General features: G+C 38.7%; 1 protein-coding gene across 6 annotated transcripts in view; it reads left to right on the top strand.

Moving 5' to 3' along the window:
- Positions 1–481: 481 nt before the first annotated feature.
- USP47 (ubiquitin specific peptidase 47) overlaps positions 482–27,192 on the top strand; it is a 104,333-nt gene continuing 77,622 nt past the window's right edge. For 3 of the 6 annotated variants that reach the window (XM_061440786.1, XM_061440783.1, XM_061440782.1), the window contains exon 1: positions 483–571. In XM_061440786.1, the coding sequence (XP_061296770.1) occupies positions 533–571 (39 nt within the window). In that variant the 5' untranslated portion in view covers positions 483–532. Of the gene's footprint in view, positions 572–5,806; positions 5,852–27,192 lie in introns of those variants that run through there. The other 3 variants (XM_061440785.1, XM_061440784.1, XM_061440787.1) reach the window with 2 other exon arrangements.

Raw genomic sequence — 27,192 nt, 5'->3', positions numbered from 1 at the left:
GGGTCGAGTCTCTCCCCGGTGGACGGAGAGTCCGAGGAGCCCTGAAAGGCATGGAGGACCTGAGGCCTGGTCCTTTCCCTGCCGGCAGAGGGAGTCCCGAGATGGACAGTCTGGAATCCATCTCCGAAAAGCGTTTCCTTGGCCGCTCAACCAATTTTATACATCTCGAAGCCGAGTGAGAGCCGAGGTAATTAGTTGCGAACGACAGCTGTCTGGGTACCTTGGGCGCCAGGCGCCGGGATCGGAGCCCGACGGCCCGAATTCTCGCGAGAGCGGCCGCCGCCATTTTTCCATTGATTGCAGCGAGCGGGGGGAGGGGCCGACGACGAAGGCGACGGCGGCTGCGGCGGCGGAGCCTTGGGTCGGTGTCTGCGCGTTGGTGTCTGAGGCCCAGGTTGAGGCCTCCGCGATAGCCCGAGCGCCGGCGGAGGAGAGGATGACTTCCGCTGCCGTTTTTCTCCTGAGCTAGAGAGGCGCCGCCACCCTCCCCCTCCTCCGGCAGGGCGGAGAGGAGCGGCCGGGAGTCTGAGCGATGGTGCCCGGCGAGGAGAACCAACTGGTCCCGAAGGAGGTGAGGGGCCGGCGGAGGAGGCTAGGCCCAAGGCCTGCGGCCGCTGCCAGCAGCGCAGGCCGGGGGCGAGGGGCGGGCTGCGGGCCCAGCTCGTGGGCTGGCCCGGCCGTGGGGGAAGGAGGAGGTGGGGAAGGAGGAGGTGTGTGGTGCGGGGTTGGGGGGTGGTGCATGGTGGGTGCCGCGAGCAGCTAGGAAACCGGGCTGGATCTCGGGGGTCGGGGGAGCGGAGACCTCTCCCCTTGGATTTGTGGTGCTGGACAATAAACGGAGTGGACTGGAAGGAATCTGGTCCTGCTCTAGGGGGAGAGGGTAGCTTAAGTATTTAACATATTGAGCCAAGGTGGAGAGGTAATTTCAAAGAAAAAATTCTGCAACAGTGGCCGATGTGCACGACGGGGTGACGGTGCTGCTTCTGGTTTTGACAGTGGCATAGCTCTCAGGGCTTGTGAAATCTACGCCCAACTTGAGCTTTGTGCGAGGGCAGTTAACTGTTACGACTTTTTTGAACTCCTGTTTCTTACTTGGTGGTACTAGGGGCCTGCCTAAATGAGGCCTACCGAAGATCGTTGAAAAGTAGTAAATGTGACTTTCAAGTAAAGGTAAGAGGTAGCGAAGCATTACCATATGGAGAGTTGAACTACTTTTTGTAGTTGGGTTGTGTATGCCAGTTTGGGTGACTTCTTACATTCTTAAAAGCAAGTGATATGAGAAGGCTTGACTTCTTGGCTTCTCTTGAATAGCAGGAGAAGATTAATGATAGAATCCAGCACTGGCCAGTGAATTTCAATATATTAATAGTATCTCTGTTGGCTTTATAAATATCTTCAGGGTGTCCAAATGTGTATTTTTAACTGGCTGATCATCAGGCGAATGCTTTGGATTTTTATTTCTCATATACCTCAAATAGATGCAAGTGTCGGTTGAAATTAGCTATATCGGATCTTGATAGTTTGGGATGATCTTAAAATTTTTTAATTCTTTTTTTTTTTTTTTTACCTTTTTTGGTTGCTTTGTAGCTATTTGTTGGTACTTGAGCAAGCTCTGACACTGCAAAAGTATTATTGGAGTTGTGTATAAGTGATAGGAATATTTTCCCAACTTTATCAGATGATTGTTTTGCAAGGACAGTTTTTTAAAACTCAGTTCGTATGTGTCAGTATTTATTCATCAAGCACCATCTGCACAGAAAATAATAAACAGATGAATTAATCAGAATTCTTACCTTGGGAACTTCTAAGGCTACTAAGAAAGGTAACATTAGTATTCATTGAGCTCAAAGTAGGGGCTAAGCAATTTTCTACAAAAGTAAACTTATGCAAGGATGAAAGTGATAGATACTATGAGATATTAAAAATGAATTTTCTTTTAGAGCTACACAGTGCTGGTTTTCATTTCTGTGAAAAGCAAAGTTAGTCCTTTCTTAATTTTTTGACCATTAGAAAATATTGGTGGAACTTTGCTTTATGAAAAGCTCAATATTAGGTTTATTTCCCTAATAATTTGGTTTATAGAAAACATGATATAGATATACTTCAACAGGAACATACCTGCAAGTGCTGCTTTTACCTTTTGGATTTTAGAGGTTAAATGCCTCACTGATGGGTGGGAAGGGATTTGGTGGGTGGGGGGAGTGAGATCCAAGAGGGGAGAGATATATGTACACATACAACTGGTTTACTTCCTTGTACAGCAGAAATTAACACAATATTGTAAAACAACTATACCCTAATAAATTTTGTTTTTTAAAGATTAAATGCCTCTCCTTTAAGACTAATTCCTTTACTTGAAGCTTCAAACTCGTCCTGACTTCTGACTTTTTTGTTTCTTACTCCTTCTCGATCACGTGCCTTTATTTTCTATTCCCCAGACTCATCTTCAGTCTTTTCTTTTTCCCTGACTCCTTTCATGATTCCTGGAAGCATGCACACTACTCTCAAATCTCAGGTCTGTCATTTTGTTCACTAGTTAAGTGGTTCATTCTTTTTTGATGGCCATACTTCTCTTCTTTCCTGCTTCTCTTCCTTGAGTTTTCTTTTGCATTTGATACTTTAAAAAAATCCTTGATTTTAGTAATACTGTATTTTGGGGCCTTTTTCTCGTACCTGTTTGTCCTATTTGGTCACTCATTTGGTCAATGTCTTTCTTTTTTTCTGTGTCTTTAATTATCACTTTTGTCTGATATTTGTCATCCTTGTCTGATAGAAGTAGAATTATATAGTGTTAAAGCTGAGAGAGCACATAGTGATGTGATCATCTAATATTATAACTTATGCGCCTTCACTTTTACAGATGAGGAAATTAGGGCCAGAGGATTGAAAAGGACTTGTTCAGGGTCACATAATGAGTAAATAAAGGACAGAGCTAGGACTAGAACTCACATCCCCTTGATTATACTCTTATTCTACACATCCCTCCATGTAACCTAGAGGCTCTGTGAGAATGGTTTGTAACTCTCTAACTATATTTATTATGTGAAAATAAATTACAGAATTTTAAAATGTCTTGGTTCTGTTCTAATGGCTTACTACCAACTATATGGACAGCTTTGTCTTTTTTTTTTTTTTTTTAAGGGAACCTCTGACCCTTATTAGATTTAGATATATTGATAAAGTATATGCATTCATGTGTGTGCAGTTGTTGAACGAATAGTATATTATTCTGGTCCTAGAAGCTCAAGGACAAAACTGTACCTTAGACTGCTGAAGGCGGCAGCTAAGTGTCATGCAGGGCTTGGCAAACTACAGTCCCTGGGCCAAATTCAAACTGTAGCCTGTTTTGTTTGGCTCAAGAGTTAAGAATTATTTTTACATTGTCAAATTGTTGAAAAATATCAAGATAATAATAATCTGTGATACATGGAAGTTTAGATTTCAGTATTCATAAATAAAGTTTTATTGAAACACAGCCATGCCCATTTTTTTACTATTGTCTATGGCTATAGTAGAGTTAAGTAGTTGGTACAAATGCTGTATACAGGATGCATTTGAAGTTACTTAGCTTGGTGTTCAAGACTTAGTATTGATATAGTTTGATTCTGGCCACAATCTGCCCTTTGAGAAAGCTTATCTCTTCTCCTTCAAAGCAAGTTTTTAATGTAGCCAAACAGGTTTTTCTTTAACTTGCTTTTCACTTCTATTTGTGCTGCCTCCTCTTTCCTACTTCTGCCCACCAATTCAGAACATTCATACACCTCTTTCCTTAAGTATCTCATATCTCATTTATTCTTAAAAAACTTTTGTGACCATTTAACCTTAAGGATTTCTCCTTCTTAGAAGACTTATATACGAACAGAATTCATTTGCCAGTTAGTAAATAGTGCTTTGTGTTATCTATTATGGGCTTCCCTGGTGGCTCAGACGGTAAAGCATCTGCCTACAATGCGGGAGACCTGGGTTTGATCCGTGGGTTGGGAAGATCCCCTGGAGAAGGAAATGGCAACCCACTCCAGTACTCTTGCCTGGAAAATTCCATGGATGGAGGAGCCTGATAGGCTACAGTCCATGGGATCGAAAAGAATCAGACATGACTGAGCAGCGTCACTGGTTCACTGATCATCTATTATAGTCTCAACTGTATTTTATTAGTATTCATTGTGGATGTCTTGACAGCAGAGATCTTATGTGTCTCTCACCCGCGCTTTTTTTTTTTTTAATATGTACTATAGGTTTAGGTTTGCCTAGGGTTGTGAAGATATAGGTTAGTACCTTGTTTAGGTTTGTGTAGGTCTGGTTTGTCTAGGTTTGACAGACCTAGACAGTGTATTAAAAAGCAGAGACATCAGTTGCTGACAAAGGTCCATATAGTCAAAGCAGTGGTTTTTCCAGTAGTCATGTATGGATGTGAGAGTTGGACCATAAAGAAGGCTGAGCACTGAAGAATTAATGCTTTTGAATTGTGATGCTGGAGAAGACTCTTGAGAGTCCCTTGTACAGCAGGGAGATCAAACCAGTCAATCCTAAAGGAAATCAGACCTGAATATTTATTGAAAGGACTGATGCTGAAGCTCTAATACTTTGGCCACCTGATGAGAAGAGCCAGCTCATTGGAAAAAACCCTGATGCTGGGAAAGATCAAGGGCAGGAGGAAAAAGGGACGACTGAGGATGAGATGGTTGGATGGCATCACTGATTCAGTGAACATGAGTTTGTGCAAACTCCAGAAGATTGTGAAGGACAGGGAATCGTGGTGTGCTGCAGTCCGTGGGGTCCCAAAGTGTCGGACACAACTGAATGACTGAACAACGACAAACTATAGGTCTAGGATAGTGTCCTTTCTGAAGCAGATCTTCAGTAATATTCATTGATCTGGTTACAGGGTTGCAAGGAAACCAGTTTCTAACCAATTTCCCCTGCTTGGATGTTTTTCATAACATCCTTGGCAAGCTGTTTTCCAACCTCAGCTTGAATACCTTCATGACATCTCGGGTAATATCTTTGTCTTTTGAGAAATCTGTTTTAAGTTTTTGAGCTGAGAGAAGTCTAGATCTCTATAACTGCCATCTGTTGATTGTTGGCTCCGGACAGCAGAGAAATTTTCAATCATTTTCCAAAGGATAGCTTTTTTCCATTGTTGAACATGGGGGAAGGGAATAGGAGGACCAAGCTCTGTTTTAAAGTCTGAGCATCCTCAGGTCTCTAAGTGTTTCTCAGCTTGCTCTGTTTTAGACATAATCCAGTGTTTTTAGTATTTCTTCTAATTTTATTGTACCCAGAGGAGAGCAAAGAGAGTGTGGTCTGTTCTGTGTGGTTAACAATAAAGCTTTTCCCCTCACCTTTTCACTCTTCTGTTTGTCTTTGAATTGTTGTATGTTGATGTTGACTTTGAGATCTTTGGCTTTTAATATCATTCCAATTTTTATTTATTGCTTTGTTGCTTTTATTTTGTTTCCTTATAAAGAATTTGTGACATTAATATTTGTTGAGTACTCACTGTACATTGCTGTATGCTGCCATACAGGGATTATTTAGAAAAAGTAGAAAAAAATTATTTTTTCCTCAAGTATCTTATGGTATAATTAAGGATATTACAATGTACCTAGTGGTTTTAAAATAATACTTTCACTATAAGTGAAAAGTGGTGTCCAAGGAAAATATAAATGTAGAAAGGATGGAAAAGTGAAAGAAAAGAATATGTGATTCCATATCTCAGTGAATTTTTTTCTGCTTCTCTTTTCCATGTAATAATCACTACTTCTCTTATTGTGGAGCACAGGCTTAATTGCCCCACAGCATGTGAAATCTTCCCAGACCAGGGATTAACCCGTGTCTTCTGCATTGGCAGGTGGGTTCTTAACCAGGGAAGTCAATAAACACTACTTCTATCTGGAACTAATGATGATACTAATAATCCAAAATTTATTGAGCTTTTATTAAATGTCACATACTGTTATATGTGCTTTGTGTATATTAACTCATTTGAACTTCACAATGACCTCATTTTTCAGGACCATTGATATTGAGAGCCCCCAAAACATTAAAACAGCTTGTTTTTCATCTCTATTGTCTTTTTTTTTTTTCAAATCAATTCCATCAGTATCTATTGTGGAGCATGTCAAATGAATATTTTAATTTGTATGGCTTCAACCTTTGATTGTAATTTACATGTTTTTAATATCTCAAGCCCTGACCTCTCTTCCAGTTTCAGATTTCCACCTGCATACTGGATATCTGTAGTTGGTTGTACTCTAGGACCTACAGATTAAATACGTGTAGTATCAACCTCATTTTTCTTTCCTCTCTTCTTAGTCCTCCTCCCAGCATAATTCTTTGTATTCTCTTATTCAGTTAGTGTCATCATCTTCTGTTTACTTAAGTTAGAACATTTTTTTAACTCCTCCTTTTTGCGTATATAGTTAGACCATCACTTGCAAGATATCTTGTATCCTTATCTTTCTCTTCATGGCTCTGCCTCTGTCTGTCGTCTCATTTCAATATAGGCCTTTTAAATGGTCTCTGTGCTTCTAGGCTCTTTTGTTTAATAACTGTCTTCTCCACAATAGCCATTACTTTCTAAAACACATGAGATTATGACTTACCTGTCTTAAAATTTATAATTATTACTCTCTGATTGCAAATCAAATACTAGATACGATGTATAAACACTTTGTGCCAGACACCACTAAACAGTTTACACTCTTTCTCATTTAATGCATGTAAAGCTCTTTAAGCCGGCTCTTTCACTGTGTATTTGTAGATAGATAGGAAGTATGCTTAAAGAGTAAGTAACTTCCTCAAAGTTGTATAGCTGTTTGTTTCTGGGTCACTTTGGCCTTAAGTAGTAGGAAAGTCCTTCATAATATAGTCTCAATTGATTTGTTTTTTACAATTAATTTTTATCAAAGTTATACATGCACATATTTAAAAGAGTTGAATAGCTCTGCTGTACAGATTCCCCTCCCCTTCCATTTTAGGCTCTCCAGAGGCAACCACTTTCAACTCATTCTTCAGATATTTATCTCCACATTTCAGAGTAGTGTTCCTGTCATTTTCCTTCGTGATTTTTCAGTTGAAGAAATTGTCTACTGACTTCCCACGATGGAAGTTTAGGCTTACTACTATCCCCAAACACAGAGGCACACTTCTCATTTCTGCCCAGTCATCCCAGTGTTGTCAGATTGCAGGTTGTTCAGATACGTAAAAGTTCAAAGTTTATGTCAACGTGACTGTATACATAGTTGAACTTTGTAGTTTATAGTGATTATTTTCCCTTCCTGTGTAGCATTTTGTGTTTTCCATGAATTAATACTTTCTAAAAATTTACTTTTGCTTAGTTTTCTGTGTACTTATCATGAATTTCACCAGGTGCTTCTCACCTAAGGATATTGGCGATGTTGGGTAGGTGAGCAAGGGCAGTAGTGTGCTTCTGATGTCTAGTGAGCAGAAGCAAGCTATGCTGCCGAGCATCGTCCTAACTGCACCAGACAGCCTCCTACAGCAAAGAATTCTGTTGTCCACAATGTCAGTAGTGCTGCTGTTGAGAAACCCTGAGTTAGTCCAAACTCTCAAGTGTATAAATCTTCTCCTCATTATGTTCAAACCTACCAGTTTCTTTGGATGAATTTTCTCGAATTGCAGCTGTTGTCTTAGATTTACGTTTATAATCATCTTAGTTTCCCGCAGGTCTCTCTAGGAGTTCCTGGTTCTGTATTTGATGCCTTCATCTTTCTTTGTGTTCTCATTTTGGGGGACCATTTTCAATAGCTTTCAGGATGGGCTGTAATTTTTTTGAGACTTCACGTCCTTAAAATGTTGTTTCTGTTCTCTTTGTAGATAGTTTGGTGGGCAGGGAATTCTCGATCAGAAATATTTTTTCCCAATTTTGAAAACATTGCTCCATTGCTATCTTTTTTTCAGTGTTGCTGTTGAGACATCAGATGCCTAGAAGATTTTGAATTTTATTTTTCCTCTGGAAGCTTGGAGACTGTTTTCCCCTAGAGTTCTGAAATTTCTGGATTATGTGTAAAGGTCTATTTGTCTCCATTTCTGCTGGATTCAGGGTAGTCTTATTCAATCTGAAATTTATCTTATCAGTTCTAGGAGATTTCCTTAAGTCATTTCTTCGGTTTCTTCCCCTTCGTTTTCTCTGTTTCTCTTGAATTCCTGTTGTTTAGGTATTAGGCCTACTGACTGGCTTCTCTAATTTTCTTCTGTGTTTACATCTATTTTCCATTTCTTTCTTTTTCGTCTGCTTTCTGGGAGATTTTTCTCAACTTTATCTTCTAATTCTTCTACTAAGGTTTTATTTCTGCTATTAATGTGTATAATTTCCAAGTACTTTTTTTTCCTAAAAAAGTTTAAATGATAATATTCTTTTCGTGGATATAATATCTTTTCTCTCTTAGGGAATTATTGATACGTTTCTTCTCTGAATATTCTCTTTTCTCCAGATTTCCTTTTTCTGTTTGTTGGCTTTGGGCTTTGTCTTTTATATTAGATTTTTGTTTTAGATGTCTGGTATTCCTTGGAAGTCAGTGTTTATTTAGAATTCTGAGGGTCCTTAAAAAGCTGAATGGAAGCTCTGCCAGTGAGTGATTATGGTTTTCCCTGTTCATTGGATATGTCTGGATAATTTCCTTGGACTCCCAGTGACAGATTTTTCTCTTGTGCTGAATTGATTTCCCAGAAAAGATTTCTGGTCTGTTCCTTGAAGAGAACAGGCTTTGGAGTTGAGTAGGAAAAGGGAATGTGGGTTTTATCATGACATACACAAGTGCACTTTCATTTAATTCTGCAGTTTTCAGTATGCATGCCTGCTGAGTTGAGTCTGACTCTGTGACCCTAGACTGTAGCCCGCAAGGATCTTCCTGTCCATGGAATTCTCCAGGCAAGAATACTGGAATGGATTGCCATGCCCTCTTCCAGGGGATCTTCCCAACTCAGGGATCGAACCCAGGTCTCTTAAGGCTTCTGCATTGGCAAGCGGGTTTTATACCACTAGCACCACATGGAAAGCCACTTCCCAGTGTGGCAGCCTTCCAGTTCAGTTGCACCTGGCGTCCTCTTGTCCAAAGACGCCTTGTGTTATACTCTCCTGAGGTTGTTTAGTCTCTTGCCAAGAAGGGGTCAAAGAGTAGGAGAGAGGATCTGGAAGTTTTGACTGTTTCTTAAGCAGACTTTGATCTCCTATTCTAGCTTGGACCTCACTCTTGCTCCCAGAGTATCTGAGCCTTTTAGGTTTTTCTTTTTAATTTTTTTTTTTAATAGAAGTCTTGAAAAAGGAATACACAGAGTTCCCGTATACCCATCACCAAGCTTTTCCTTATGATAATCTCTTCATATAAATCATAGAACACTTATTAAAAGTAAGAAACTAACCTTAGTACAATACTATTAACTATACTATAGAATTTATTTAGATTTAACTAGTTTTCCACTAATGTTTGTTTTTATTCCAAGATCCAAATTCAGAATACCTCATTCAATTTTGTTGTCATGTCTCCTTTTTTTTTTTTTTTTAAATTTTTTTTTACTCATGGCCATTGAGTTGATGATGCCATCCAACCGTCTCATACTCTGTCGCCCCCTTCTCCTCCTGTGCTCAATCTTTCCTAGCATCAGGGTCTTCTCCAGTGAGTTAGCTCTTTGCATTAGATGGCCAAAATATTGGAACTTATGTATTATTCTTATTATTATATTGCTAATATTTTTATAAGCTGTAGAAGAGCCAGAAAATAATCCCTATTTCAATTGAAGTTGGTGATTTTATTTTTTTTTATTTTATTTTTTTATTTTTTTGAATTTTTTTATTTTTTTATTTTTAAAATTAAAAAAAATTTCAGGTATACACGTGCTCCCCATCCTGAACCTTAGTTCATGTCTCCTTAGTTTCCTTTATTTGTGGCACTTTCTCATACTTCTCTTTTTCATGACGTTGACATTTTGAACAGTACTAGTCATTTTTGCAAAATGGCTCTCAATTTGGGTTTGTCTGATATTTTCTCAAGATCAGACAGAGGTTGTTAAAGAGAAGGATATCACAGAAGTGTTATGTCCTTCCCAGTGCATCGTTTGGAGGGGGTGGAGGTGACAGGGTGGTGACGTGTCCTACTGGTAATATTAACCTGTGATCACTGGGTTCAGGGGATTCTGCTAGGTTTCTCCACTGTAAAGCTACTATTTTCCTCTTTAATAATTACTAACTACTTTGAGACCATGCAGATATCCTGTTTCTGCTTAAACTTTTGCCCTCTAGTTTTAGCATCCATGTGTAGATCTTGCTATTGTTAAGATTTTCTCTTTCCCTCATTTCTACATTTATTAATTGGAATTCTTTTGTGAACAGAAGCTGTCCCTTCTCCTCCATTTATTTACTTATTTATTTATATCAGTATAGACGTACAGATTTTATTTTATTCTTTGTATTATAACCCCAAATTATTGTTACTAATCTTGTTGCTCAGGCTGTTGCAGTCTTGGCCAGGGAAGCTCTTTCTGGTTGGCATCTGTGCTCATCCTTGCTTTTTGAGCACATCTTCACTTTGTGGCACCACGTAATGCTTCGGCCCATCTTCTATTTGCGCTGCCTCAACACTAGGATGAAGCACTTCTCCAAAGAGTTGAGAGGTCTTTTGCTGTAAATGTAAATGTGGTATGTGCTGTAAACCAGGTGTCTTTGTTTTTCGTCTAGACTAATACAGGTTTCAACCTTCTCTGGTGTAAGAGTCATTACCACCTGTTCTGCTTTCCAGCTTCTAAAATCGTGTTTTTGGTTTCCTATGGATTTATGCTCTTTAAAAATTTTCTTTATTCTTGTTTCAGAGATATTTTGGGAAGCTTTAGAGCTAAATGCTTTCATTCAATCTGTCCTCTTTAACCAGAAATTCTTAATGTTTTTGTTGTCTCCTATCCCAAGCCAATTTTGTTTTAGCCTCATTTCAGCTACATTAGTGACTGTTCTCTGATGTGCTATGTGCTGTCATGTGTCACTTGCCCTGAGTGAATAACACGAAGTATTTTTTTAACATCTGGTTTTTAGGGAGTTTTAAATGGGTGAACTTTGATTTTTACATGAAAACTACTATTTAAGTACTTTCTTGAGTACATTGTTAGGATTGTTGCCTCTCTTTAATTTTCCTTTCTCTGAATTAGTCACATAAATGTTTTGTTTCTTAGTACCAGGTATTGTAATTTTTTGCCAAAACAAAGGGGAGAAGCACAATGTGTTTCCAGGTGACTTGTGTACCATCACCACTAGCCCAAATTGAAAAAAAAGATGGGGTTGAAAATAGGAAGTTGTGAAAAACATAGCATTAAATTTATTTTCAAATACCTATTGTAAATTAAGGTTCCAGAAGACATCTACTTTAAAAACCAATTCATTGGTATTGAGGATCTTACTTAGTTATGATAGTGTAATAGGTGTCATGATATGCAGAGGCATGTTCTTTTAGGAGGCTTATTGCACAGATTTAAAGTGTTCTATCCAGGTATTGCTGCTTACAATCTAATTTTCTACGAACCTTCTCTGTTGTTTAAAAAAAAAAAATCTTAGCAGGACTTCTCTTGGTGGTCCAGTGGCTAAGACTCCGAGTTCCCAATACAGGAGACCCAGGTTCAATCCCTGGTCAGGGAGCTAGATCTCTACATGCAGCAAGTAAGACCCGGCACAGCCAAATAAATAAAAATCAACATTGACAAAAATTTTTTTAAAGTCTTTGGCAAAATGATTGTGACTAGCAGTGATGGCAGATGATTGGCAAAAACGATGTGGTCTTTTAGATCAAGATTCTTAATGTATATTTTTCCTGAGCCTGGTTTTCTGTTAGTATAATGGAAGAAGGGATGGATATAGTTGTAGTGTAAGTAAACAGATGTCTCCTCTCTACTGCATACTTCTGTTTACTTTGTCTCAGGTTTGGAAACAATAGTAATTGCACTACTCTTTTGTTTAATGAAACTAAACTGAACCAAGCATACATAAAGTAGACATAGAGGGAATTCCTTTGTGGCCCAGTGGTAAATACTTTGCCTTCCCATTAACGTAGGGAATGCTGGTTCGATCCCCAGTTGGGGAGGTGAGATCCCAGATGCCTCATGGCCAAAAAAACAAAACGTAAAACAGAAGCAATATAGTAATAGATTCAATGAAGACTTAAAAAAAAAGTAGCCATGGATATGAACATTTTCATTGATATAAGATTGCCACTGAAACCTACTGTTGAGAGTATTGAGAGATTACTCTTTGTATGGAGATTACTCTTTGTATGAAACTTACTGAGATCTGTGTCTTGAATTTGTCTGTTTCTTGTTTGTTAGTCGTTGTTTTGGCTATATCATGCTGCTTGCAGAATCTTAGTTCCCCTGCTGCTGCTACTGCTAAGTCGCTTCAGTAGTGTCCGACTCTGTGCGATCCCATAGACAGCACCCCACCAGGCTCCGCTGTCCCTGGGATTCTCCAGGCAAGAACACTGGAGTGGGTTGCCATTTCCTTCTCCAGTGCATGAAAGTGAAAAGTGAAAGTGAAATCGCTCAGTCGTGTCCAACTCTTAGCGACCCCATGGACTGTAGCCTACCAGGCTCCTCCGTCCATGAGATTTTCCAGGCAAGAGTACTGGAGTGGGGTGCCATTGCCTTCTCCTACCAGGGATCAAAACTAGGCCCTGTCAGTGAAAGTGCTGAGTCCTAACCACTGGCTGCCAGCTAATTCCCAATATGTTTAAATTTTATTTTTAAAATTAAAAAAAAAAATGTTTTATGGCCATGCCATGCAACTGTCTCGAATTTTTTATGCTTTTTAAAAGCAAGCTGTTAAAATGCTACCTAAACAGCAAAATCTAGCCTTTCTTACTAGTATAAGAAACCTTTCCTGATTTTCCTCTTCCAATCTAATACCATTTTTCTAACCCTGAAATGCCATAATGCTGTAGCTTTTGACATTTAAAAAATTACACCTCTTTATTATAAGTTAATTCAAAGTCAAGACACAACAGAAAGAGTGCCTGGGTTCAAGTACCAGTTTTGTGACCTTGGGCAAGTTATTTAACTTCCCAGTACCTAAGTTAAATGCGGATACTAGTAACTGCCTCCTTGGGCTTTTGGGAAAATTGAATGAGTTAATACATATAGAGTGTCTTTTACTTAATAAGCATTCTTATAAGTGTTATCTGTTACCATAAATGTTACTACCTTCATTATTGTTATTACCTTCATCCTGTATTGGTTTAGGGGCCAGCATAATATGCTATACATGAATATGTATCGATTAAATAAAAATTAAGTCATGTCTTAGTTATTAAATATGCTTAGTTGTTTGAAGTCATGGATCTGATATGACCTGTCAGCATAAATCCTAAATGATTGTTAGATTTGATAGGTTTTTTTTATATTATCAAGTAAGACCTGTTTTTACTGCTTTTTAATAATTGAAACATGTAACAAAGTACAGCTTTTAAATGAAACTTTTTAGTCTAATAAGATCCTAAGAAAAATTGATTTAGAATATATAGATATTTGTTGAAATAACTTACTAGATTAACAGGTTATTTGTTTATAAGATTCAGTGTGAAATGTTGTTTTAAAGCAGGATCCATGTTAAGAATGTTTGTTTCTGGGAGAACTTAATGTGTTTGATAACTCTGACTTTCGAAAACTCTGGAGTATAACCAGTTGACATGAATAGAAGAACCAATTAACTTGTCTTTTTGGTTAGTTGTATTACTGATTGTGGGCTTCCCAGGTGGCTCAGTAGTAAAGATTTTGCCTACCAAGCAGGACACATAGCTTGTATCCCTGAGTCAGAAAGATCTCCTGGAGAAGGAAATGGCTACCACTCCAGGGCTTCCCTGGTGGCTCAGAGGTTAAAGCATCTGCCTATAATGTGGGAGACCCAGGTTTGATCCCTGAGTCGGGAAGATCCGCTGGAGAAGGAAATAGTAACCCACTCCAGTATTCTCACCTGTAGAATCCCATGGACGGAGAAGCCTGGTAGGCTACAGTCCAGGGGTTTGCAAAGAGTTGGACACGACTGAGCAAGTTCACTTTCACTTTCCACTATTCTTGCCTGAGAATTCCCGTAGCCAGAGGAGCCTGGCGGGGCCACAGTCTATGAGGTCGCAGAAGTCTGAGACACAACTTACTGACTTAGTTCAGTTCAGTTACTCAGTTGTGTCTGACTCTTTGAGACCCCATGGACTGCAGCACTCCAGGCCTCTCTGTCCGTCACCAACTACTGGAGTTTACTCAAACTCATGTCCATTGAGTTGGTGATGCCATCCAACCATCTCATCCTCTGTTGTCCCCTCCTCTTCCCACCTTCAATCTTTCCCAGCATCAGAGTGTTTTCAGATGAGTCAGTTCTTTGCATCCGGTGGCCAAAGTATTGGGAGTTTCAGCATCAGCATCAGTCCTTCCAGTGAATATTCAGGACTGATTTCCTTTAGGTTGGACTGGTTGGATCTCCTTGCAGTCCAAGGGACTCTCAAGAGTCTTCTCCAACACCACAGTTCAAAAGCATCAGGTCTTCGGCGCTCAGCTTTCTTTATAGTCCAACTCTCACATCCATGAGAAAACCATACCTTTGACTACATAACAAACCATAACAAAACCAAACCTTTGTTAGCTACACAACAGCATGACTGTGCTTTAGATTTGATGCTGTGTAATTGCTGTAAGACTTGCAGAGTTGTTCACCTATTAGCAGAAATACAGTGGCTTTCCAGTAGAGAAAAATTCATGGGTAAGTGACATAGTTAAGAAAAAAGATCTGGACTTAAATCTTTCTATACAGCAGGGGTCCCTACAAACCCCAGGCCAGGAACAGACACCAGTCTGCGGCCTGTTAGGAGCTGGGCCACATAGCAGGCAGGGAGTGCCAGGTGAAACACGAAGTCTCCCCCATGCACCCCTCCCTCCCTTTGTGGAGAAATTGTCTACCATGAAGCCAATTCCTGGCGCCCACAGGTTGGGGACACTGGTGTGCAGCGAGTCTAGCAGCTTTGGTTTAACTTTGGGAAAACCATGCCCTTCGTTTATTACCTAAGTGAAATTTTCTAGTGCAACCAAAGCATTGTAGTTTGACTATAAGTATCTTTCTTGTTTCAAAGGATATTACCTGTTTTTATTTCATCATAAATATACTTTAATTTTTCTTACTGTAGATTTCTGTAGCTCCTAATACTGTTGAATTCATTCAGTTAAGCACCGAGTTAGTAGCTGCCATGGATCAGAGAATCAAAGATGAATAAGAAATCTGACCTAGTTCTAGATGCTAGTCTAGTTTAGTCTAGTTTGGGAAACAAAAATTTGTAAAGAGACAAATGCATAATGGGGAAATAAAGTGGGACCCTAAGGGAGGGAGCCCAGCTTTACTTAGAGGGTTCTGTGAGAACACTTAAATTGGGTTGCAAAAGATGACTGCCAAGTAAGGAGAAGATAAGAGCTTTTAGTTAGGAAAAATAACATTTCCAACACAAAAGTCTATAATGCATTTTAAAAGTGACAGAAAGTTTGGGGTAAATGCATGGCGTGCCTGGGGTGAATGAGAGAAGATAGTTCTGGCAGATTGTGTCTTAAAATTCTAAAGGCTTTGTGTGCATAAAGGAATTTAGGTTTTTATTGTGTAGACATGAGTGGGCAGGAATTTTTTTTTTTTGGCAGAAAAAGTTAACAGATTTGTTTATGATTGTTATAAGCAAATTCATTGAAACTGGTTCGTTGGAACATTGTTTACTTGCATGAATGTTCTTTGTCCCTGCATTAATATTAAACATTTACACACAAATGAAAACAGGGCAAAGTGGAATTTGCTCTAATACCTATTCTCTCACCTGGTGGTTTTTTTCCCCCTCATTTGCAGTCATATAACTAGGTACTTTTTTTTGGTTGGTTGTTTTTTAAGAATAAAGTGTTTGCCTTTGTAATGCATCGTAAGTGCATTCTCCACACATGAGTCATGCTGGCAGCATATCCTTTGGCATAGTAGATATATTCGATACGGATAACACACAGGTAGGCATTTTCAAATAGGCTAACTAGATAGGTCTCATTTGCCTCCAGAAATGTGAAGGTATCTGCACTTTGGTAGTGTAGATCTGGTTTGAAGTCCTGAACATTTTCTCACACTTGATGCTGGAAGGGAAGTTTGCAAGTGAGAAGTTATGTGTCCTTCCGATTTTCAGCGACAGCCACTGTATGATGCTTATGAAAATGTGGTTTCTTCACCTTTTCAGTATAAGGCATGTTCTTGTGAGCTATGTTTGTAGCCGGTTGTTTTCTTGAGTGCTTTACAGGCATTTGTCTTGGTATATATGTATGTGAAAGTCGCTCATTCGTGTCCAGCTCCTTGTGACCCCAAAGACTGTAGCCCAACAGGTAACTCCATCCATGGGATTTTCCAGGCAAGAATACTGGAGTGGTTGCCATTTCCTTCTCCAGGGGATCTTCCCTGTCCAGGGATCGAACTCGGGTTTCCTGCATTGCAGGCACACTCTTTACTGTCTGAGCCACCAGGGAAGCTCTAGGAGCCATAGTATAGAGAACTGCCTATTTACCTAGCTTTTTTTCAGCAGCTTTAGAAGGCTAGAAGTGGTACTGATACTAGACTGTTGACTGGTAGCAGCTGCCGCAGCAGCAACTAAAAACACTAACAAGAAATGTTTTTAATTAGGGAATTAATTAAATCTTCCGAAGGGTTTCCCCAATCCTCCAAATAAAATTTTACCAGAAGGAGCTCTTGATTACAACCCAATTCCAGGTTGCATTAGAAAGTAGAATTTTTGTATAACTTATCTGATAAAAGATATATATGGCTTTTGTAAATATACAAAAACTCTATGAATTCATGTACATTTCTTCTATTTTATAGCTAAAAATGTCTGCCCTTTTAGATGTTTAGGTATTTTAATTTTGTGCCTTTAAGTTTACACAAAGTTGTGTAATTTATTACTTTGTTCATAGCACTTTGTGATAATGAAAGGAAATAGGTGAAAAATTAGATACATAACAGTGAAATCTCTTAAGAAATAGCTTTGCTTTAATTTTGACATTCTAAATTCACATCTTGAAATATTTGTTTACTATTACATTATTTACCATTAGCATAACCCAAATGTGATAAGAATTCTAAGAAAAATAGACATTGATGCAGAAAATTCTTCTACAACTCAGAATAGGATTTAACACTGGAAGGGAGGTAGTAGTTAGGTATTACAGATCCTTCATTTTTAGGGAAGGAAACATGAAGGTTATAAAAGGTCCATAACTTAATGTCTCAGGTAGTGGAAGAGCTAGAATGAGACATTTTTTAAAAAGTCAGGTTTATTGATGTATAATTTATGTACAGTAAAATTTGCCCCTTTAAAAGGATATACAGTTTTATGAATTTTGACAAGCTTACACAGTTGTATAATCACCATTACAATCAAGATATGAAACATCTCCATCACCTTAAAAAAAGTTTTCTCGTGCCTCTTGCAATCAGCCCATGTGCCTGCCACCTCCAGGCCTTGCAGCCGCTGATGTGTCTCGTGCCCTCGTGTTTTACCTTTCCTTATGTGACTGGAATTCAAGTAGTATGTAGCATTTGGGGTCTGACTTCTTCCTAGCATAAAGCTATGAGGTTTATCTATGTTAATCGCTTGTGTCAGCAGGCTTCCTTTTCATTGTCCAGTGCCACAATTGTTTATCCATTTATTAACTGATGGACATTTGGGTTATTTCCAGTTTGGGGTGATTCTGAATAAGCTGCTACAAATATTTGTGTACAGCTTTTCTTTTGGTAGACAAATGTCTTCTATGGTAAGTGTATGTTTAACTTCATAAGAAACTCCCAGATTCTTTTCTGAAATGGCTGTGCCATTTTGCATTCCATTCAGCAATGTATGCACGTTCTAATTGCTCTGCCTCCAGGTTGGTACTTGGCAGTGTCAGTATTTTTCAGTTTAATTTTTTAACCATTCTAGTTAGTGTGTAGTGATATCTCTCTGGTTGGAATTTGCATTTCTATAATGACTAATGATGTAGAGTATCTTTTCTTGTGCTTGAGGTTTTTTACTAATTCTGATTTTTTTTTAAATTCATGTTTTAATTCAATATTACATATTTAAAGTTTTGCTAGTACTGCTAGGAGAGAGAGGAGTTTTTACTCTTTTTAGAGTACTTATTCTTAAGAGAGTTGGTAATTTACGTAGAGAAAACTAGTCATTGTATTAAAAGTATGACTGTAATTTTGATAGACTCCTTAAAGAGGTTCATATGTTAGCTGATTGGTAGAGAGGATAACAGTTTGGAAATCAGAGAATTCATTGGTTTGACTTTGCCTTATTAATTGCTTATCCTTTCTGGGTCTTTTTTTCTTCTTTTTTCTTCATCTCTGAAACGAGGGATTTGTCTCTAAATTATGGACTTCCCTGCTGGCACAAACAGAGAAATCTACTTGCAATGCAGGAGACCCAGGTTCAATCCCTGGGTTGGGAAGATCCACTGGAGAAGGGAATGAGGGATTTGTCTCTAAATTATAAATCAACATAAACTTTTCAGTAGTAGGGTTTTTTTTCTGCTTTTTCAGTAGTAGGTTTTTAAACTTTATAAGAAGGCTGTGCGATCAGAAAACAAAAGATCTTTGGAGATTTTCCCTGTCTGATGAAATTTCTATTACTCAAAAAAGATCTTCTGAAATTGTAAATAATATAAATCATAAGTATTTTTGTTGTTGAGAATTATATAGTAAGTCTGTTATAAGGATGGTAACTGATAGTTCTAGGATAATATATTTTGTATGATTTTATGATATATTTTATTATTATAATTATAGAGCATTTTCAACATATTCTGTCTTTTGATTTTTAGTAAAACTCTTTGTGGACCCTGCAAGTCAGAATAAGTGACTTGCATAGGATTACACAGTGAAAGGAAAGTAGCCACCTTGACTTAAGGGTTCTAGACTAGCATCTGCACCACATTACTCTGCACTGTAGACTAGTCCAATAGGAAATAAAGTCTTTAAATAGTATTAAATAACTTTTTTTTTTGGTTGACAATTTCATGTTCAGAGTATTATAAAATTTATTATCCATGCTTCTAAATAAAAGGCATGATTACAGATAATATAAACAAGCTGCTTTGATTTAGTAATAATGCAGTGGAACATTTCAAGACTTGTAAACAAGTCAGTTGTATCACAAGCTGAGTCACTGCTTATCAAAACAGCCTACTCACAGAAGAAAACGTAGCTGTAATCAAAAATAAAGATAACAGGAATAGTAAAGGACACACTGTGCATCCTCCAGAGAGTAGTTTGTTTAGTTTCTAAGTTTAGACACCTAAACATTAGTGGGTTACCAGTTAACAGTAGTATAACAGCAATTAAATGAGTATGGCAAAAGTGGGAATAGTTTAGGATAAAAGTGAGAGGAAAAATACTATTATTATAATTTTAATGACAAATATTTCAACATTATGAAGTCATCAGAAAATTTGTATTTCTTAAGAGATCTGTGTTCGTATGGGACCTTAGGCATGTCACTTAAGGTTTCTGAATTTCTTGTACATCTATAAAGTAAAGAGCTTGATCTGATGTCCAAAGGTCCATCCATCTTTAAATATGTATTATAGTTCCATGTTGTGTGTGATGAATCATCTGATTGATTGCTTCTTAACTGTCAAATTAAATATATTATCAAACTTCCTTTTAAATAGTCAAAAGTCTTTGCAGTAAAGAAATTTTTTTTAATCAGTTCGGAAACTTTTCGGAGTTTATAAAATCAATTAAACTTTTAAAAATTTACTTAGAAGTTTTAAGAGCACGCTGTGCTTCCAAAAGCATCAGCTATAATGTATTATGAAGTTATTTTCCTGAATGAATATATTTTGTTTAGAGAATTCCCTGAAGGACTTAGAATAGGAAATGTGGTATATTTAAATGATAGCTATTAAAAATTTCAGAATACCTGTATATACATGAGAAGTTGCTGAAGAACTCAGCATGTTCGTTAGGTATTTGAAGCAAATTGGAAAGGTGAAAAAACTTGATAAGTGAGCTGACCTCATGAGCTGACAGAAAATTTAAAAAATCGCTGTTTAAGTTGTCACCTTATTCTGTGCAACAGCAATGAACATTTTCTTGATTGGATTGTGAAGTGCAACAAAAAGTGGATTTTATACAACAGCCAGTGGTGACCAGCTCAGTGTTTGGACTGAGAAGCTCCAGAGCACTTCCCAAAGCCAAACTTGCACCAAAAAAAGGGTCATGGTCCCTGTTTGGTGGTCTGCTGCCCATCTGATCTATGACAGTTTTCTGAATCCTGGTGAAACCATTACGTCCAAGAAGTATGGTCAGCAAATCTCTGAGATGCACCAAAAGCTGCCAGCGCCTGCAGCTGGCATTTGCCAACAGGATGGGCCCAATCCTGACTGCGTGCCACACAACCAGTGCTTCAAGCGTTGAGCGGACTGGGCTGTGAGGTTTTGCCTCATCCGCTGGATTCACCTGACCTCTCACCAACCAACTGCCGTTTTTTCAAGTATCTTGACAACTTTTTGCAGGGAAAATGCTTCCACAACCAGCAAGAGGCAGAAAATGCTTTCTAAGAGTTTGTCAAATCCCAAAGCACAGGTTTTTAATGCTACAGGAATAAACAAACTTATTTCTTGATAGCAAAATTTGTTGATTGTAATGATTCCTATTTCGATTAATGAAGATGTGTTTGAACCTAGTTATAATTTAAATTGACGGTCCAAAACCACAGTTACTTTTTCACCAACCTAAATATCTTTGTTAGTCACCAAGTCATGTCCATCTCTTTTGTGATCCTATGGAGTGTAGCCTGCCAGTCTCCTCTGTCTGGAATTAGTTGTCATTTCATTCTCTAGAAGATCTCCCATCTAGGGATCAAACCCACATCTCCTGCATTGCAGGAGGATTTACCACTGAGCCACCAGGGAAGCCCTACATGTATGTATATATACACTCAAATTATTTGTAAATCCTTAATCAATAGGCAAAAATAATTTTTTTTGTTTAAAAGAAAAAAATAGGAATTAATTTTGTGTTCATATATATATTTACATATATCCATAATATATTTCATGCATATTATGTGTCTGTAATACAGAATCATTGGAAACCCAATTTGCAGACAGTTTTTGCTGCTTCCACAAATTTTAGTCATAAGTTCTCTTTTAATTTTTATATTTTAAAAAGTTGTGGTAAAATATATATAACATAAAATTTCCCATCACATTTTTAAGTGTACAATTCAGGGATATTAAGTACATTAACGTCATTTGCTACTTACCATCATCCATCCACAGAAATCTTGTCATCTTGCAAAACTGTGCTCATTTAACAATAACTTCCATTCCCCTACCTGCTTCCCCTTCTCAGTCTCTGCCAACCACCTTTCTGCTTTCTCTCTCAATGAATTTGACCATTCTAGGTATTTCATGTAAGTGGAAACATACTATATTTGTCCTTTTATGACAGAGTTATTCCTGTTAGCATAATTTCCTCATGGTTTGTCCATTTTGTAGGATATGTCATACATTTTTTAAAGCTTAATATTATTCCTCTGTTTGTATATATTGGATTTGTTTCCGCTCATCCACCGACGGGGCTCTTGGGTTGTTTCTACCTTTTGGCCTTAGTGAATAATGCTGCTATGAACATGGGTGTGCAAATATCTGAGTCCTTGCTTTCAGTTCTTTTGGTTATATATGCAGAAGTGAAATTACCAGATCAGTAGGCAGTTTTAGCACTCATAGAAGGTCACATTTTTGAAAAACTTCTTGTGAACCGAAATGATGTAAGTTAAATTTGATTTTGCAGCACAGACAGTGGGATGACAGGAGACTTGACATTCATGATGTCTAGCTTTTTATGGAAACAAGCCAACCACCACATTGCTGCTGCTGCTGCTGCTGAGTCGCGTCAGTCGTGTCTGTCTCTGTGCAACCCCATAGACGGCAGCCCACCAGGCTCCTCCGTCCATGGGATTTTCCAGGCGAGAGTACTGGAGTGGGGTGCCATTGCCTTCTCCGAACCGCCACATTGAGTCAGTTTTAAATCATTAGTGTAGTTTAGAGTTTCGCCTGTGTGTTGGCGGCACTAGTGGTAAAGAAATCACCTGCCAGTGCAGGAGACATAGAGACTCAGGTTTGATCCCTGGGTCAGGAACAGCCCTTGGAGGCGGGCATGGGCATGGCAACCTACTCCAGTATCTTGCCTGGAGAATCCCACAGACAGAGGAGCCTGGCAGGCTCCTTAGGGTTGCACAGAGTCAGACATGACTGAAGCGACTGAGCATGTAAGCATGTAATCAAGGTAATACTCTAATTACTTATATAAAGTAGCACATATGTTATCATAGAATATGGTATTCATATTTTATTTTAAATACAAAATGAGTTCTTAATATTCTAATCATTTCTGTTCAGAGAACTTCCTTTAGCAGTTCTTCTAGGGTAGATCTCTCAACAACATATCCCTTAGTTTTCCTTCATCTGAAATGTTTTGGTTTTCCTGTCATTCCTGAAGGGTATTTTTGCTGGAAACAGAATTCTAAACTGGCAGTCCTTTTCTTTCAGCACTTAGAAAATATTGTGTCTCTGTAATTTCTGGTGAGAAACATGCTACATTTGATTGTTTTGGCCTCATAGATGGTGTTTCTCTCTCACTACTTTCAAAATCTTCCTCTTTGTCTTCAGTTTTCAAGGAGCTTGATTAAGATGTGTCTTTCTGTCATTTTCTTTGGGTTTATCCTCTTTGGGATTCACTCAGCTTCTTGATTGTGTAGTTTTATGTCTTTTGCATTTTGCATTTTTTTTTTTTTTTTGGCCATACTGTGCAATCCATGGGCTGAGTTCCTTCTCCCAACCAGGGACTGAATCCAGGCTCAGAAAATGAAAGATCCAGAATCCTAACTGTTGGACCACAGGGAACTCCCTGTCTTTTGCAAATTTGGGATGATTTCAGCCATTACTTCTCCGAATGCTTTTTTAGGCTCACCCTCTTTCTTCTTTGCTTACAGGACTTGGATTATACAAATATTAGATCTTTTGTTTGCAGTCTTGCTGTGACAGATCTTTTTTCTAGAAATTCTGTTTGGTGCTTTTATAAGTCTGCTAATTATCCATTCATCTGTTGGTGGAGATCTACATTGCTTCCATGTCCTGGCTATTGTAAATAGTGCTGCAGTGAACCTCAGGGTACATGTGTCTTTTTCAATTATGGTTTTCTCTGGGTATATGCCCAGTAGAGGAATAAAGGAAGTTGTGGTATATGTATAAAGATGGAGTATTGCTCCATTTATAAAGAGCTGTAAAGAGGAACAAATTTGAGTCCGTTCTCATGAGGTGGATAAATCTGGAGTCTTTTTATACAGAGTGAAGTAAATCAGAAAGAGAAAAGCAAATATCGTATATTAACACGTATCTATGGAGTCTAGAAAAATGGTGAACCTATTTGCAGGTCAGGAATAGAGATGCAGACATAGAGAACAGACTTAGGACATAGCAGGGAAAGGAGAAGGCAGGACAGATTGAGAGAGTAGCATTGAAACATACACATTACCACATGTAAAATAGAGAGCGAATGGGAAGTTAGCTATGTAACGCAGGGAGCTCAACCCAGTACTCTGTGACATCTAGAGGGGTGGGATGGGGTGGGGCATGGGAGGGAGGTTCCAGAGGGAGGGGACATATGTATACTTATGACTGATTTACTTTGTTGTATGGCAGAAATGAACACAACATTATAAAATAATTATCCTCCAGTTAAAAATAAATTTTAAGAAAAGTCTGCTAATTGCCAACGTCTACTCATGAACTCAAAGGTCTTTGTTATTTCTTGAAACATGTTATATGTGTTTCTTTTTATAATGTTTTATAATGTTGAAATTATGAAGTTTCGAACTTTCTTTTTATTTTATTTTTTGGCTATGCCGGGTCTTCGTTGCCACACGGGCTTTTCTCTGGTTGTGGTGAGCAAGGGTTACTCTCTGGTTGCGGTGTGTGGGCTTCTCATTGCAGTAGTTTCTCTTGGGCTCTAGGGTGCACGGGCTTCAGTAGTGGCGTCATGTGGGCTCAGTGGTTGTGACTCCTGGACTCTAGAGCACAGGCTCAGTAGTTGTGGCACTCGGGCTTAGTCGCTCTGTGGCATGTGGGATCCTCCCAGACCAGGGATAGAACCCCTGTCTCCTGCATTGGCAGGTGGATTCTTTACCACTGAGCCACCAGGGAAGCCCCTGTTGCTGATAGTTTCAATATTGAACATTTTTTCATACGTTATTGCTGTGTTTTATTCCTTCCTGACCCTCATGATTCCTTTTTCATTATATATTTAGCGGTTTAAAATTTTTTTGGAGCTGTTCATTTGTCTTGTGATTATGAGAATATTTAAGAAATTTCTTTCTTTAATTTATTTGGCTGTGCTGGGTGTTAAGCGTGGCACACAGGATCTTTGGTCCTTGTCGCATCAAGTGGGATCTTTGGTTGTGGCATGTGGGATCTAGTTCTCTGACCACGAATCGAACCCAGTCCCGCTGCATTGTGAGCACAGAGTCTTAGCCACTGGGTCAATAGGGAAGTCCCAGGAATAATTTTTATGGAAATTGTTTGAGCTCTGGAATACAGATAGCTTCTTCCAGAAGAAAACTGTTACTGTTTCTGCCATTTACCTCGGAGTACTACTATTCTAGAACCATTTTCAAAGTTTTTATTTATTTATTTATTTTTTACTGCCCAGATAGTGTGAATTGGGATTGTAACCAGCCTAAGGGCCAGTCTGTGGCTACACGTTCTCAGGAGTAACACCCCTGTTACACTCCAAGGTATAAAACAGGCCATCCTCTTTTAGTATCTAGGAAAAGAGAGGTAGAAGAGTGGTAGAATAGGCAGGTGTATTATCTTTAAATTAAGCTTTCAATTTAGAGTTAATTGTAGATTCACCTGTAGTTCTGAGAAATAAAAAGGAGACATGGTGTACTCTTTACCCAGTTCCCTCTAATGGTAATACCAAGTAAACTCTAGTACAATATAACACTCAAGATATTGGCATTGATACAGTCAAGATGCAGCACATTTTCATCTCCACAAGGGTCTCTCACGATGCCCTTTTACAACTACACTCACTCCTCTCCCAGTCCCAGCCCCTTTAATTCCTGGCAATCACTGATCTGTTTTCCATTTCTATATTTGATCATTTCAAAAATGTTGTATAGGCTTACAGTTGCTTGTCCTTTGTATTTCTGTGGTGTAAGCTGTAACTTCTCCTTTTTCATTTCTAACTTTATTGATTTGACCCCTCTCCATTTTTTTCTTAATGAATCTGGCTAAAGGTTTATCAGTTTCATTTCTCTTTTCAGAGAACCAAGTTTTGATTTCATTACTCTTTTCTGTTGTTTTCTTTGTCTCTAATTCTTTTACTTTTGCTCTCATCTTTATGATTTCTTTCCTTCTACTAGTGTTTGATTTTGTTTGTTCTTTCTCTAGTTGCTTTGGATAAGATTAGGTTGTTGATTTGAGATTTTTCTTGTTTCCTGCTGTAGGATTGTATTGCTATGAATATCCCTCTTAAAACTGCATTTGCTGTGTTCCAGAGTTTTTGGATCATTGTGTTTTCATTTTCATTTGTCTCTAAGTATTTTTTATTTCCTTTTTGATTTCTTCAGTGACCCATTAGTTGCTTAGTAACATGTTGTTTAGCCTCCATGTGTCTGTTTTTTCTGCGGTTTTTTCTTTTAGTTGATTTCTGATCATTAGTGTTGTGGTCTGAGAAGATGCTTCATATGATGTCAGTCTTCTTAAATGTACCAAGATTTGCTTTGTGGCCCAGCATATGATCTATCCTGGAGAATGTTCCTTGTGCACTTAAGAAGAATGTGTATTCTGCTGCTTTCAGATGGAATGTTCTGTAATTATCAATTAGTCCATCTGATCTAATTCATCATTTAAAGCCTGTTTTTCCATATTGATTTTCTGTTTGTATGATCTGTCCACTGATATAAAAAGCCCCCCACTATTATTGTGTTACTGTCAATTTTTCCTTTTATGGCTTGCCTGATATATTGAGGTGTTCCTATGCTGGTTGCATAGATATTTATGATTGTTACATCTTCTCAGACTGATCCCTTGATAATTATGTAGTGTCCTTCTTTTTCTCTCATGATAGTCTTTATTTTAAGGTCCATTTTGTCTGATTTGAGTATTGCTACTCCAGCTTCCTGGAGCTTGTTCTTGTCCCTCTGGTGGGCATGGTGTGTTAGGGGGTGTGTTTAGAGGTGTCTGTGCATTCAGGACAGACTTTAGGCAAGCTGTTGCTGATGACTGGTGCCATGTTCCCACCTTGTTGGTTGTTTGGCTTGAGGGATCTCAGCATATAGACTGCAGGCTGTAGGACGGGGTCAGGTCTCGGTGCCAAAATGGTGACCTACACGAGAGTTCACACTGATGTGTATTCCCTGGGGCCTCTGCCACCAGTGTCTCTGTTCCCACAGTGAGCCACAGTCAACCCGCGCCTCCCCAAGAGAGCCTTTAACATCTGCAGGCGCATGTGGCGCAGGCTCCCAGGGAGTCACTGCCCTGCCCCATTCTAGTGCACGTGAAATCTTGAGTGCACCGTCCTAGAGTGGCGTCTCTGTTTCCCCCAGACCGGCGCAGCTCCTGCACTCAGGCGCTGCTGGCCTTCAAAGCCAGATGCCCTGGGGAATGTGCCCAGTGCCAGACCCCCAGGCCGAGGAGCTTGACAGGAGGCTCAGAACTCACTCCTGTAGGAGAACCTCTGAAATACAGTTATCCTTCAGTCTGTGGGTCATCACACGGTCGGTGTGGGATTTAATTATATTGTGAAAGCACCCCTCTTACCATCTCACTGTGGCTTCTTGTTTGTCTTTGGGTGTAGAATATCATTTTTTTTTGTAGGTTCCAGTCTTTTTTGTCGATGGTCATTCAGCAGTTAGTTGTGGTTTTGGTGTTTCCATGAGAGGACGAGAGTGCAATTCCTCTTCTCTGCCATCTTGTCTCCTCCTGAGTTGAATCTTTAATATATCTTTTGTTTCCTTTTACATACTTCCCTGTACCTTCTTAAAATACAGAGTATAGTTTAAAACTTTTTATATTCTTGCCTACTAATTATATCATCTGTATTATATCTGGGTTGATTTTTCTACTTCATTAGGGATGGGTCATCCTTTC

The sequence above is a fragment of the Bos javanicus genome, chromosome 15 (assembly GCF_032452875.1).
Source record: "Bos javanicus breed banteng chromosome 15, ARS-OSU_banteng_1.0, whole genome shotgun sequence".
In the NCBI taxonomy this organism is placed as follows: Eukaryota; Metazoa; Chordata; class Mammalia; order Artiodactyla; family Bovidae; genus Bos; species Bos javanicus.
This window is presented reverse-complemented; position numbering and strand designations above follow the sequence as displayed.